The 15,728-nt window shown below is 42.5% G+C and overlaps 1 protein-coding gene and 1 non-coding gene across 2 annotated transcripts; one reads left to right on the top strand and one right to left on the bottom strand.

Annotated features, from left to right (window-relative positions):
* The first annotated feature begins 752 nt into the window (after positions 1-752).
* On the top strand, positions 753-4,446 carry LOC139235507 (probable G-protein coupled receptor 139). The gene is made up of 2 exons (XM_070866589.1): positions 753-849; positions 3,548-4,446. The coding sequence occupies exons 1-2, from the start codon at positions 753-755 to the stop codon at positions 4,444-4,446; spliced, it is 996 nt and encodes a 331-aa protein (XP_070722690.1).
* A 10,110-nt stretch (positions 4,447-14,556) lies between these two features.
* On the bottom strand, positions 14,557-14,639 carry trnal-uaa (transfer RNA leucine (anticodon UAA)). The gene has a single exon. It is a non-coding gene; the product is annotated as a tRNA-Leu (tRNA).
* Between the last annotated feature and the right edge of the window lie 1,089 nt (positions 14,640-15,728).

Here is a 15,728-nt window from a genome sequence, read left to right as displayed (position 1 = left end):
CCCATGTACCCTTACTGACCACTGTATTATCAGTCCCCACGTATCCTTACTCACCATTACATTAACAGTCACCATGTACCCTTACTGACCATTGTATTATCAGCTCTCATGTACCTTACTGACCACTGTATTATCAGTTCCCATGTATCCTTACTGACCATTGTATTATCAGTCCTCATGTATCCTTACTGACCATTGTGTGATCAGTCGTCATATATATTTACTGACCATTGTATTATCAGTGCCCATGTATCCTTACTTAGCACTGTACTGTCAGTCCCCATGTATGTTACTGACCTTTACTTAGAAATATATCCTTCCATTTGCTTTATTTCACTTGTGTTACGCCGAGAAGTGAATTGAAAATCTGAAATTACAGAGTTATTTTACATCTCAGCAATAATAGAAACTCCCTAAATGAAGCTGCTCCCTTCACATGCATGCTGTGATTCTGTGGACTTAACTATTTCTGCTTTTACTAATAGTGCTTGGTTTTGGATAAAGTTATTTGATCTGAAAGCCACGTTGCTTATAAGATATTTTGCAATTGAAACTGATGCAAAGAAAAGGTTCGGACAACTTGTTTATTCAGTGACTGTGATTAATATCCATAAGTGTGCAGTTTAATTGTCTCACTGGAGAGCTCCCTCAGGCTATAAATAGGGATTTTTTTTCAGTCTGTACAGCAATGTTTGACTGAAGTTGTTGTCGAAAAAGAACAGTGCTCATTGGAGGTCACAGAAAGTCAAATCATGTTCTGGGAGATTCCAACTGAGCTTTGGATCCTGTGGGCACTTTTGGATGTAGAACGTATTTATTACCCGCTCCTCGCTGCTGTTGGTGTTCCTGGTGAGTCCTTCCTCTGCAATTAAATATGTAACCCATGTTTCACTGTATTTTTTGTCCTTGTCCTTTAGTTATACTTATTAATTGTATTCAATTTAAACCTCTTGTTCTTTGTCTAGCAATGCAAAAAATTTTCTGTCATGTAATGTTTGATCATTTGTTAATTCGCTGCTCCCAGTTCAATGAACAGTATGTTGTTTTCACAATTTAAACCTGTTTTCTCTGTCTGGCTATGCACGGAAGTTTCTGTCATGTAATTTTTGATAATTTGCTTATTCGGTGATCCCAGTTCAATGAACAGTATGTTGTTTTCACAATTTAAATCTCTTGTTCTGTGTCTGGCAATGCACGGAAGTTTCTGTCATGTAATGTTTGATCATTTGCTGACTCACTGCTCCCAGTTCAATGAATAGTATGTTGTTTCCGCAACTTGTTTCCAGTGATAGTGGTTTACAGGATTTGACAGAAATTTGACTTTATTGATACAAGATATGTTAGTGAACGATTATATTATTGAACAGCTTGCAGTCAGCTTTCTGCACTGATGCCCAGTGTTGGATAATAAATATGTGTTCAGCGGTAATACGTGTTTTAAGGACCGCTGGTTATTGTTAATGACACTGCTCTGTGGAAATCAGCGTTGAGAGCTCCTTCACAAATACACTGAGATATGAGACATTATCCACTAATGATTCAACTATAGACAGTTGTCGTAATTTCCACTGCCTCCTGCTCTGCCTCACAGTCACTAATTCCAGATGATCAGGACAGGGTTAAAACTGCAATACGTCTTCCAGTAAAATGTTTATTCAGTTGTGCTTGAATTGATTTATTTCCCTTGTTCAGCCACAGTTCAGGAGATCTCGGTGTGGGCCGCACGGTAACAACTATTCAAAATGGAGCACTATATTGTGAAATATTTTGATATTTCCAGTCTCAAACTCTCTCTGTCAACTGGAAGTCTGTAACTTTCTCACACCAGGTGAAAGGAAGTTGGTTGACATGGTTCCAGCTGTAAACAGACACGTTCGAAAATCCTCTGTGACATCATACAACATGGGTCATCATTAGTCTATTGTAAAGCGACAGTCCCTTCTTTAAAGATTATTTGCAATATTCTTGGAAAGTCAGCTTAAGCCAGTTACAAAGTGTACTTTCAATACAATGGTTGGAAAGGTTCTGATTTCGATACATAATGCAATTCAAGTCATCTTCTTCAGCCTTCGACACAACCGCAGTAACCTCACCAAAGACTCCATTCCCCTCTCTGGCCACAGATTTAATTCCCCACCTTGGCCACAGACTCCATTCCCCTCCCTGTACAGACTCCATTCCTTTTCTTGGCCCACAGCTCCATTCTCCTCCCTGGACACAGATTCCATTCCCCTCGCTGTCCCCAGACTACATTCCCATCCCTGGACAATGACTCTATTCCCCTCAATGGACACAGGTTATTGACAAACTCGCGGCTTCTTGTGCTGAATTATTGCTCACTCTGACTTGAATATGGCGTTATATATTAGTCTCATTCAGCGCTTTAACATCCCGGCAAAAGTCCAACACATTATTTCTTTCAGTCGTGACCCAGCAACCACACATCACATCCACCGCTTCACTCACTCCCTGTCACAACACCCAAACATCCCATCCACTGGTACATTCAGTCCAGAGCCAACACCCACACGTTCCATCCATTGGTACATTCAGTCCTTGCCTCAACACCCACACGTCCCATATATTGGTTCTTTCAATACCTGTGCCAAACACCACACGACCCATCCGCTGGTGTAATCAGTCCTGACCCAAACACCACACGACCCATCCGCTGGTGTAATCAGTCCTGACCCAAACACCACACGTCCCATGCGCTGGTGTAATCAGTCCTGACCCAAACACCACACGTCCCATCCGCTGGTGTAATCAGTCCTGACCCAAACACCACACGACCCATCCGCTGGTGTAATCAGTCCTGACCCAAACACCACACGACCCATCCGCTGGTGTAATCAGTCCTGACCCAAACACCACACGTCCCATCCGCTGGTGTAATCAGTCCTGACCCAAACACCACACGACCCATCCGCTGGTGTAATCAGTCCTGACCCAAACACCACAAGTCCCATCCGCTGGTGTAATTAGTCCTGACCCAAACACCACACGTCCCATCCGCTGGTGTAATCAGTTCTGACCCAAACACCACACGACCCATCCGCTAGTGTAGTCAGTCCTGACCCAAACACCACACGACCCATCCGCTGGTGTAATCAGTCCTGACCCAAACACCACACGTCCCATCCGCTGGAGTAATCAGTCCTGACCCAAACACCACACGACCCATCCGCTGGTGTAATCAGTCCTTACCCAAACACCACACGTCCCATCCGCTGCTGTAATCAGTCCTGACCCAAACACCACACGACCCATCCGCTAGTGTAATCAGTCCTGACCCAAACACCACACGACCCATCCGCTGGTGTAATCAGTCCTGACCCAAACACCACACGTCCCATCCGCTGGTGTAATCAGTCCTGACCCAAACACCACACGACCCATCCGCTGGTGTAATCAGTCCTGACCCAGACACCACACGTCCCATTGGATAGTTCATTTAATCCTGACTCATTTCACACATAATTCTTTGAGACAGCTGATGTTGCTCTCAATCTGAAATATAAATTCTCTGTTTTTCTCTTTTTTGCAGTGAACTTAGTGACGATAATGATCCTGTCTCGAGGAAGGTGCGGTCTCTCCAAGTGTGTCAGCCATTACCTGGTGGCAATGGCAGCGGCAGATCTACTGGTCGTTATCCTCGACCTGATATTCAGGCAGATTCCTATTCTTTATTGGACCGCGTTTGAGTTCATGTGGAAGATTAATGTTTGTAATATCCATGCCATCCTGCTTTACGCAGTCACAGACTGTTCCGTCTGGTTCACAGTTGCTTTTACCTTTGATCGATGTATAGCCATTTGTTGTCAGAAGCTCAAAACCAAATATTGCACCGAGAAAACGGCGACTGTGGCTATGGGAACAGTGAGTGCGCTGTTCTGTGTAAAGAACACTTTCTGGTACTTTATGTATGGAGGTATGTATCAGATTTCCAATAGTCCTTTGTTTTGTTTTGTTACATGGGAAGTCTCTGAGTCACTATCATGGGCAGTAATTGAATTCCTTCATTATATTATAACACCGTTTATTCCATTTGTTCTGATCCTTCTGCTCAATACTTTAACTGTCAGACAGGTTTTAGTATCGAGCAGAGCCCGCAGGAGACTCCGGGCCCACAGCAGTGGGGAGTGTCCCAGTGACCCAGAGATGGAGAAGCGAAGGAAATCCATCATTTTACTGTTTGTTATATCCGTCAATTTTATCCTGTTATGGGCAGTGTTTCTGTTATATTCTGTGGTTGAACGATTGTATTCGTTAAACTTTATTCCTGTATCTCTACCTCAATATGTACAGGAAATTGGATTTATGCTTCAGCTCCTGAGTTGCTGCACCAACACATGTATTTATGCCGTGACCCAGACGAAATTCAGAGAGGAGTTGAAGAATGTGGTGAAATATCCCTTTACTGTAATTGTTAAATGTATTAAATAATAAGAATCACACAATGTTTTGGGCGTGTATTCTGCCCAATCCGCTCATCTCTGTTATACACACACAGTGAGGCCTGTTTTCATCTTTCACTGCGCGGATTCAGCGACTAACAAAACTGATAGAGGTGAGGAAGTCCACGGGGATCAGTACAGCTGGACTCCTGCAGGTTTTATCCCCGCTAAGACGTCTGCTGCGGCCTGGGACGGGTTTATAAAGCTCCCGACCGCCAGGCTCGTGTCGGATGTGTTTACCCAAAGGGAGCGGCACGGGGAAGGTGGCTCTGTTACTTTTCAGTCCACGGGCGGGCCGCTCAGTCCCCAGCACTCCCAGGGAAAGCTGGGGGGAAATGGCCTGGGACCAAACAACAGCCAGGGAGGGAAGGTTTCAAAGGCTCAAAGGTCAGTGCTTTCATCCTTTTGCAGGCTCCTTGTGTTTTTCTCCCAGTGGGGTTTAACCTGAGCAGCTCCAACGTCTGGTGATAGCGGCGTATCCTTGTTTCAGATAATCTACCTTTGGGATTAAAGGGTCTCCTGCAGACGGAGTATATTCCAGTAACATTCACCACTATAACGTTCATTTGTAAGTTTGCTTGAACAATGCGGTGATCTGCAGGATGAAGTGTTCCCCGCACACACTCGACACACATTAAACTCAGCTCCTCCTCACTCTGTGTAAAATCTCCGAGCTCAACATAGCCCATAATATGCAGTGTTCAGGGAGGGTGGTAACGAGCTTTGTTACTAGGTATTGCTGTACCTGTGAAGTAATACAGCGGTGAAACCCCCATGACACTGTGCCTGAGCATTGTGACATCACAGACCTGCCCTTCTGACCACGCCCTGGTCTGTGGTTGACCCAGAATCGCATTTCAGACATCCCTTCTCCTTCACACCTCACTTTACATAGAGTTACTTAATGTCTGCAGCACAGAAATAGGCCATTCGGTGCTCGTGGCTGCAAACTGGTCTGAGGCGTTCCCCTGAGGTTTCCCTGGGGGTGCTGGGAGTTAGCAGCCCGTCTGCCTGTGGACTGCAAATTTACAGAGCGACCTTCCCCACCCCGACCCTTTCGGCCCAGCAGAGCATGCCAGAGTTTACTCGATCATCACATCCTGATCTTAAACAGAGTGCACAAAGAGAGTGGTAAACTTGGGAACGTAGAGAAAGGTGAGATTCAGTGGTAAGTCCGTGGTGAGTCTGGCTGAGTATTAGCTGTAAGAAGGGAAATTTAGTTTAACGTTTTGAATTGAACTTAGAACTTTAAAAACAGAAGTTAGCAGAAACTGCCTGTTAGTGGTAGTTAACTATCAGTCAGCTGTAAGTGTTAGTCTTAAATATGTGCTAATTACTGCGAGCAATGGGCATGGAGCTGAGACAGCACTTGTAACTTGTGTGTGGCTCCAAAGGTATAAAACTAAACACTAATTGCTGACTCACAGTGTGTTCTGCACAGTGATATTAAACGGAATTTGGTGAGAGTTTGAATGGGAACAGTGGTTGAAGGAGGTGCTGCTTTGGCCTCCAAAATACAGCAGGTAGATGAACGTTTGGTGAGTATTACCTTTTTTCTCGAAGCTTGGTCCACACTAAGACCTGGGAGCAATACAATACTTTATTAAATTAATAATTTAACTATAATTACTAATTAATTAATATCATTATAAATAACCATTGAATAAAAACTAAGTAATTAAATTAATTCAGTGTGTAAATAAGCAAATACATTTATAAAAAATAACTAAAGATGGCAGGGCAGGCAATGAGTCGAGACATTAATGTGTGTGAGTTTGTGGACATCAAATCTGTCCCACATTCCCACATCTGCCTGAAATGTCTCTGCTTTATTCTCTCTGGCTCAGGGTAATTGGGCTGGAGTGCGAGTTCGACACACTCTGAAACACACAGGATAAGTAATTTAATCCAGAAAACAGTCACATCCCACAGAAAAATGCAGGTTCAGTAAAGTCCGTGGCTGATTGGGTGCCGTGTAGTGAGAACTGAGGAGAGCTGAGAATGAGATACTGCTCCTGCCCAACGATAAGGATAAAGATTGCGTGGAGGACATCCACAATACATACCAAGGTACGTGGCTCAGAAGGTTGTCCACAGGCAGAGATAGGAAGAAATATTAAACAATTACTTTGCATCAGTATTTATCAGGGAGTCAACACAGGTGGACATGACATTGGATGATATTAGAAATGAAATAACTGCATTTAAAATAACAAGAGAAAATATTATATAAACTAATCAAACCGAAAATGGATAAAATGCCGGCTTCGGACAAATTACAACGAGGGAAGAGATAGCAGAGGCATTAATAAACATATTTAATACTTCGTTAGAATAAAGTGCAGTGCCGGAGGATTGGCAGATACCTAATGTAATACCCATTTTTAAGAAGGGAGGTAGAACGTGTCTGAGGAACTATAGTCCAGTCAACTTAACGTCGTTGGGAGGAAAAATAATGGATTCCCTACTAAAGGAGAAAGTGGAAGAACAACTAGAAACCAAAAATGAATAGTCAGCATGGATAAGAAAAGGGAAAGTCTTGAATTGACCAAATTCTTTGAATTTTTCGAATAAGTAACAGATAGCGTAAACTAACATAATGTAGTAGATGTAATTTACCTAGATTTCCAAAGGCCTTCGATAAGATAACCCATAATAGACTGAAAGGGCAGATCACAAATTGTAATTACAATTAATAATAATAATTGGGATGTTTTAAAATGGAGTTAACAGATTTTTAAAATAGATCCCACAGCCTGTTTTTCAGAATGTGGGAAGCATGTGTGGGATGCCTTCCGCAGAGGGTCAGATGTTTCAATTCATAGACCAAAGGCCTTGGGAGCTGGGCACAGACACAGATAACATAGAATTTGAATTCTGTAATAAGATACAAGTTAAATAAAAAGAATCATAACAACATGTATCCTGAATTACTAATTAAAGTATATAGAGGCCAGATTGGAGGAAGCAACCTACCAGATAATCATGTATTAATTAATCAGCACATATTAATTGTAACTTGCGTAATTAAGTAAGACGATAGTCTGAAACTGTATAAAATAAGATGTCTCTGGCAGTTTCTCTGAGCATTCATTCAAGGGTAGCACACCTGCCAGCTTGTATCTCCGAGTGGTGGTTTGAAGTTAACTCTAACAACGTGGCGCAGTCAGCAGGATCTACTGGACGGGCAGATTGTACTCAAAAAGCCAAACCAACCGAATAATGAGTGAGTAGAGAATTACCTTGAGAAATTCTCCTCGCAAAGTAAACAGAGATACAACGAATCTGAGGTAGAGTCCATGCAGCCAGTAAATCCAGTTGAGAGGCGCGTCAGGACACTGTAAATAAATACTGTAAGTGTCGGTACAATAAGTATGTATACGGGATATCGGGGAAAAAGCCTCAGTGTAAATAGTTCCGCATAAGTAAAGGCGGAAAAACAGCACTAGGTAAAAAGCCTTGGTTTAAAAAGTTCTGCTTAAGTAAAGATGGTAAAACAGGAACTGGGGAAAAAGCCCCAATGTATGAAATGGCAAATGAATCTGCCAAGGCCCTTGGAGGGCTGAGGTATAAACTATCAGAAGAGTTTCTGAGAGATAAATCTGAAAAGGTCATGAAGATGGTTAAGGCAGGATATGATGAAGGGAAAAAGATAATTTTAACAGCCGGAAAGATGAATAGAAAGATACCCGAAGGTGAGATGGACAGAGAAAGTGACAAAAGACAACAGGATGTAAGTATAAAAATAGATATAGATGACTGAAGGGAATGGACAGAGGAATTTGGCCAAATTTGTATCCCCCACTAACAGGGTTATGATTAGGACCTGATGAAAATGAAGGATTGATTGGGGGCCAGAAGGCTCGCTTAGTAGATATTTTTCGGAAGTCCAGAACAAAAACTGTTCGTGACTATCTTAAGTGAAGTATGGATACAAAAATAGAGCCGGCCAAACAATAAGCTTTGTTGAATGAAGAGAGATTTTTGTGAATGTCTGTCTTTGAATGAAAGTGCTTGTGTGATTTTTAACTTTGGAATATTTGAGGTAGGAATTAATGAATTTTTCAGGTGTCTGAAAGCCTGCTTCAGAAGTGGTAGAGCTGTCTGTTGTTATGGCCACACCCACTTTTTCAGACAGAGTGAATTTGTTTTAACCCTTTGCAGTGTTGTCCTGTATGAGGGAAGTTTTAAGAAAGTGTGAACCTAGAATTGAATTACATTTTAATTTAGAAACGCAGGTGTGGATTTATTCAGATGATATGTTATGGAGCTAGGAAATGCACAAAGGATAGGTTTGTTGAGCAAAAGATAAAAAATGTGTGGTCCCGATGGTTTTAAAAAAAATGTTTTGACACGCTCACTTGTCAAAAGAAAACACGTATGCATTGATTACATTTTGTTGAAAGACAATACATTTAGTCTAGGAATTAAATAAAGAACGGAGAAGGGAAATTGTAATGCCTTAAAAAAAGAAGCCTGCGTGGGTGTCTCAAGGCTGTGGGCTGGGGAAATACGCCCCCATATTCCTTTGTGTAAAATCTTGATGCGAAAGCTTCTAGCTCAGTAAAATGATTTTTAAATAAAAGATTGGCAATACGATATTTGAATTGGGATTTTGAGATATTTCTGGTGATTCTCCTTGACAAACATTTTGGTTGTATTGGAAAATCTTGGGTTTGGAAGACTTTTAATAAAAGTAAACATATTGCGTCAGAAGCTGAAGCTTAAAAAGATTAAAATTATGAGATACTGTATCACAAAATTGAAGTTACAGCGCAAAAGATTAGAGTTTTTGATGTTCAGCTTCTAAAACAGAAGTCAGGCACATAATTATAAAATAAGTACTTTGCATTCTGTGATCTGTGAATCACTATAAGCATAAATGATAAGTCCGATTAAAAAACAGTATTACCATATTTGACATTTCATAATCCAACAATGAATACAAATACTACAAAAGGGGAGCAGAAATTAGGATGGGAGCAGTGAAGAGTTAATCTTGTTGTGAAGATTTCAAGTACCACTGTTTAAGAAAATACACAACAAAATGCAATACATTTAACATAAAAATTTAAATCTGATCTCTTTAAAAAAAAGAAATAAAACTATAATGTTTGGAAACAATGTAGAAATACCTTCAGGGATCAGGTCAAACTCCTGGGCAAGTGGGGAGCTATCTGCGAAAGTGTAAAATGAATTTTGAAAAAAAATAAATGTTAAAACGGCAGGCTTTAGCAGTTTAGAACAAAGGAAAATATAAGTTGAACTTGTGACTTAAGATACAGTGGTTGAAGAACCACAGAAAGTGAGACGTAAAGGCTTTGAAACTGGAACATTTGAGATAACAGAAAGCAGCTATCAAAGCCTACGTGTTAGACTTTGTTCTAGTTATGAAAAATACATTTGAGATAACGGAAAGCAGGATTTAAAGTAAATCCCAAACAGGCACAAATCGGACAACCTGTGGTACAGTACCTGGGACACGAAATATCTCAAGGAACTCGGACCATGTCCAATGACAGGAAGGAGGACATTAGAATTATGCCCCGACCAAAACCAGCCTGAGGGGTGTGCAAGGAACTGGGGTTCGTTAGCTATTGTAGGAATTTTGTGCCTAACCACAGCAATTGCAGAACCAATACAATGGCTAGTGAAAGGATAATCCGGTTGAAATGGAAATGGTAAGAGTCTAACTAAAACCTGGAATATCCAAGATGTGTTTTATCAACAGAATATAAACGTGATCATCACCGTCCTTCCGATTCTACAAGGACAAGCTACAAGGCCGCCCCGAGGGGGCCCAGAAGCATTTAACCACAGCGGAGGGTACAACAACTACGTAAAGCAGCCTCTAGGGGGCGGCATCTAAGTGTCCGGAGCGTTTGTCTTGAAGCCATAAGATAAGTGTGTAAAAAATGTTACCTGAATATTGTAAACCAGGGGAATTAACCTTGGAAATTGCGTGGTAGTTAAACCTGGAACAGAAGTAATGTTGTTATTTGACAATGTGCAGCATGAAATGTTACCTGTGAGCATAAATTAATCAGCCCTATACCTGCCAGAAAAAAATAGCCACAAGACTAAAGCTTTGTAAATAGGATTGCTAGACACAATCCTGAGAATAGCTAGTGACACATCAGGAGCAAGGGAGTAACACAAGAAGCTGAGACACAAAGAAGGAAGTCAGAGGAGATTTACAGCGAATGACGTATTAACTTTACAGGGACATCTCTAGTAGATGCACCAGATATACAGGCGATCCAGGCAGGTGTAGATAGTTTGAGGGGAACAACGGAGTTACTAATCAGGAAACAGACCAGGATTGAGATACAATCTTCACAGTTAGGTTCTAAAACATCCAAAAAAATGCTAGAGGGTGTATCCGTATTGGAAGGCCATGCACGAACAATTAACGAGCAAAATAAGCAGGAATTGAGAGGACGATGCCGTGGACAGGAAAAGAGACACATGTCATGCCTATGGGAGATGGATGATTGGTCAGGTGAGACACAATATGGATCAGATACAAACCGGGCGAGTTACAGGTTCAAAAATAGTACCCAGTTGAAAGAAATGGCACAACACACTGGGCCATTAGATGCATGCACCCTGAAACACAGAAACATAGAAAAAGGTTGCAGGAATAGGCCATTCGCCACTTCGAGCCTGCACCAATATTCAATAAGATCATGGGTGATCATTCACCTCAGTACCCCTTTCCTGCTTTCGCTCCACACCCCTTGATCCCTTTACCTTAAGGGCTATATCCAACTCCCTCTTGAATATATCTGATGAACTGGCATCAACAACATTCTGCGGAAGAGAATTCGACAGGTTAACAACTCTCTGAGTGAAGAAGTTTCTCCTCATCTCGGTCCTAAATGGCTTATCCCTTGTCCTCAGACTGTGACCACTGGTTCTGGACTTCCCCAACATCGGGAACATTCTTCGTGCATCTAACCTGCCCAGTCCCGTCAGAATGTTGCTGAGGTCCCCTCTCATTCTTCTAAACTCCAGTGAATACAGGCCCAGTCGATCCTATCTCTCCTCATATGTCAGTCCCCCCATCCCGGAAATCAGTCTGGTGAACCTTCGCTGCACTCCCTCAATAGCAAGAACGTCCTTCCTCAGATTAGAACAAAACTGAACACAGTATTGCAGGTGAGGCCTCACCAAGGCCCTGTACAGCTGCAGCAAGACCGCCCTGCTGCTATATTCAAATCCCCAAGATATGGGGCCAACATGTTATTTGCCTTCTTTCTGTCTGCTGCACCTGCATGCCAACCTTCAATGACTGATGTACCATGACACCCGGATCTCGTTGCACTTCCCCTTTGCCTAATCTGCCGCCATTCAGATAATATTCTGCCTTCGTGTTTTTGCCACCAAAGTGCATAACCTCACATTTATCGTTATTACACGACATCTGCCACGCAATTGCCCACTCACCTGACCTATCCAAGTCACCCTGCAGACTCTTAGCATCCTCCTCACATTTCAGACCGCCATCCAGCATAATGTCACCTGCAAAATTAGAGATATTATACACAATTCCTTCATCTAAGTCATTGATGTATATTGTAAATTGCTGGGGTCCCAGCACTGAACCCTGCGGCACCCAACTAGTCACTGCCTGCCATTGTGAAAAGGACCCGTTTATCCCGACTCTGTCAACCAGTTCTCTATCCACATCAATACATTACCTCCAATGCCATGTGCTTTAATTTTGCACACCAACCTCTTGTGTGGGACCTTGTCAAAAGTCTTTTGAAAGTCCCACTACACCACATCCATTGGTTCTCCCTTGTCCGCTCTACTAGTTACATCCTCACAAAATTCTCAAAGATTCGTCAAGCATGATTTCACTTTCATAAATCCATGCTGATTTGGACCAATCCTGTTAGTGCTTTCCAAATGTGCTACTATTTCATCTTTAATAATTGATTCCAATATTTTCCCCACCACTGATGTCAGGCTAACTGGTCTGTAATTACCTGTTTTCTCTCTCCCTCATTTTTCAAAATGTGGTGTTACATTCGCTACCCTCCAGTCCATACGAACTGATCCAGAGTCGATGGACTGTTGGAAAATGATCACCAATGCATCCATTATTTCTAGGGCCACTTCCTTAAGTATTCTGGGATGCAGACCATCAGGCCCCGGGGATTTATCGGCCTTTAGTCCCATCCATTTTCCGAACATAATTTCTGACAAATAAGGATTTCCTTCAGTTCCTCCTTCTCACTAGCCCCTCGGTCACGTACTATTTCCAGAAGGTTATGCGTGTCTTCCTTCGTGAATGCAGAGCCAAAGTATTTGTTCAACTGGTCTACCATTTCATTGTTCCCCATTATAAGTTCACCTGAATCTGACTGCAAGGGACCTACGTTTCCCTTCACTAATCTTTTTCTCTTCACATATCTATAGAAGTTTTTATGTTCCCAGCAAGCTTCCTCTCATACTCTATTTTCCCCCTCCGAATTAAACCCTTTGTCCTCCTCTGCTGAATTCTAAATTTCTCCCCGTCCTCGGGTTGATGCTTTTTCTGACCAGTTTATATGCCTCTTCCTTGGATTTAACGCTATTCTTACTTTCCCTTGTTAGTCACGGTTGAGCCACCTTTCCCATTTTATTTTTTACTCCAGACAGGGATGTCCAATTGTTGAAGTTCATCCATGTGATATTTAAATGTTTTCCATTGCCTATCTGCCGTCAACCCTTTAAGTATTATTTCCCAGTCGATGCTAGCCAATTCATGTCTCATACCGTCGAAGTTACCTTTCCTTAAGTTCAGGACCCCAGTCTCAGAATTAATTGTTTCACTCTCCACCTTAATAAAGAATTCAACCTTATTGTGGTTACTCTTCCCCAAGGGGCCTCGCACAACAAGATTACTAATTAGTCTTTTCTCATTACACATCAACCAGTCTAGGATGGCCAGCCCTCTAGATGTTTCCTCGACATATTGGTCAAGTAAACCATCCCGAATACACTCCAGCAAATCCTCCTCCACCGTATTGCTACCAGTTTAGTTCGCCCAATCTATATGTAGATTAAAGTCTCCCATGATAACTTCTGTACCTATGTTGCACACATCCCGACTTTCTTGTTTGATGCTGTCCCCAAACTCACTACGATTGTTTGGTGATACACAACTCCCACTAGCGTTTTCTTCCCTTTGATATTCCGCAGCTCCACCCACACAGAATCCACGCGAATGTCCTTCCTTACTATTGCGTTAATTTCCTCTTCAACCAGCAATGCCACCCCACCTCCTTTTCCTTTCTGTCTATCCTTCCTGAATGGTGAATCTCCCTGGATGTTGCGTTCCCAGCCTTCGTCACCCAGGAGCCATTTCTCCGTGATGCCAATTACATCATATTCATTAATTGCTGCCTGTGCAGTTAATTTGTCCACCTTATTACGAATACTCCTTGCATTGAGGCACAGTGCCTTCAGGCTTGTTACCTTAACACACCTTGTCCCTTTAGAATTTGGCTGCAATGTGGTCCTTTTTGGTTTTTGCCTTGGGTTTCTCTGCCCTCCACCTTTATTTTTCAGCCCCCATTTTACTTCCCTCTGTCTCACTGCATAGTTTCCCATCCCACTGCCATATTAGTTTAACCCCTCCCCAACAACACGAGCAAACTCTCCCCTGTGGACATTGGTTCTGCACAGGTACAAAGCGTCCGGTTTGCACTGGTCCCAGCTCCCCCAGAACCGGTTCCAATGTCCCAGGAAATTGAAGCCCTCCCTTCTGCACCACACATTCATCTGAGCTATCCTGCGATTACTACTCTGACTAGCAGTTGGCAGTGGTAGCTATCCTGAGATTGCTACCTTTGAGGTCCTATTTGTTAATTTAGCTCCCAGCTCCCTAAATTCAGCTTGTAATTCCTCAGACAGAGTGAGTCATACTCAAACACAAACACATAAAGAGCTCCCTGAAGGCAGAGAGTGAGAGGCACAGAAACATTGCACAATGCCATTTCTTTGTCAGTTGAGAATGTTATAAAGTTATCGACATGTACAGATTCAACAGAATACATTCAGGTATAACTGAGCAGGATGGGAGGAAATCGGTTTGAATTTAAAGATTTACCAGGAGTGGGGTTCGAACCCACGCAGCTATACACCCATTGGATTTTATGTCCAACGCCTAACCCACTCGACCATCCTGGTTTTGTCAGTATTCGGATTTTGTCTCTGTGAGAATCTGGGCTGCAGATCCACTCTCACAGACATAGGTTTTTAATGAGCATTTTCAAATATTTATAGTAATATTGACACAGGGGCAACTCCCCTATTCTTTTTCGAGTAATGCTCTGGGAACTTTCACATCCACCCGAGGGTGCAGACGGAGCATCAATTTAACATTTCATCCGAAAGTCAACAGCTTCAACATTGCAAAATTCCCCAAGTGCTGCATTTGAGTGTCAGCCAAGATTATATGCTCAAGTCTCAGGAGTCGGACTTACACACACAACCTCCTTGTTCAGTCGAGAATGCTGCCACTGAACCAAAGCCGATACCAAAGCTCATATCAGTATTACTTTCCCCAAGTCTTTTTATAAAGTTCCAGGACATACAGAAGTAATATTCAACATTTTGAAAAAGCTCCACCCTCGTCGGGGAATTGAACCCCAAACTCATGCGTGACAGGAAGGGATGCCAACTACTACACTAACGACGAACTGACGGGTATTTGTTTTGTCAGAGCAGGAATCGAGCTGAGAACAGAACTGGACACCATGAGAAGTCGACAGGCACATTGAGAGACAGAGACAAACCGACAAACAGGGAGAGACAGACAGCGAGATAGAGACAACGAGAGACAGAAAGTATGAGACTGAGAAGGAGAGGCAGACTGAGTAAGAAAAAGACTCAAACACACACATATACAGAGATGTGTGTGTGTGTGCTCTATAAAGAGAGAGAGGGAAAGAGTGAGAGAAAGAGTGAGTGACAAAGAGAGAGACAGAGAAAGAGTGAGCGACAGATAGAGAGATAGACAGAGATATAAACAGAAAATGATGGAAATACTCAGCAGGTAAGAGAAAGGAACTAACAGAGACAGGAAAAGAGAGGGACAGGTAGAGACATGGACAGACAGAGATGATGGGAATGAGAAAGACAGTCAGACAGTGGGACTGAGAGAATCCCATTGGAACAGAACTGGACATCGTGAGAAAGAGACAGATAAGTTGAGAGACAGGGAAACAGGGAGAGACAGACAGCGAGATAGAGACAAAGAGAGACAGAAAGAGTGAG

This window comes from Pristiophorus japonicus, chromosome 23 (genome assembly GCF_044704955.1).
Source record: "Pristiophorus japonicus isolate sPriJap1 chromosome 23, sPriJap1.hap1, whole genome shotgun sequence".
In the NCBI taxonomy this organism is placed as follows: domain Eukaryota; kingdom Metazoa; phylum Chordata; class Chondrichthyes; family Pristiophoridae; genus Pristiophorus; species Pristiophorus japonicus.
Note: the sequence above shows the minus strand (reverse complement) of the source record. Positions and strands in the feature narration are given on the sequence as shown.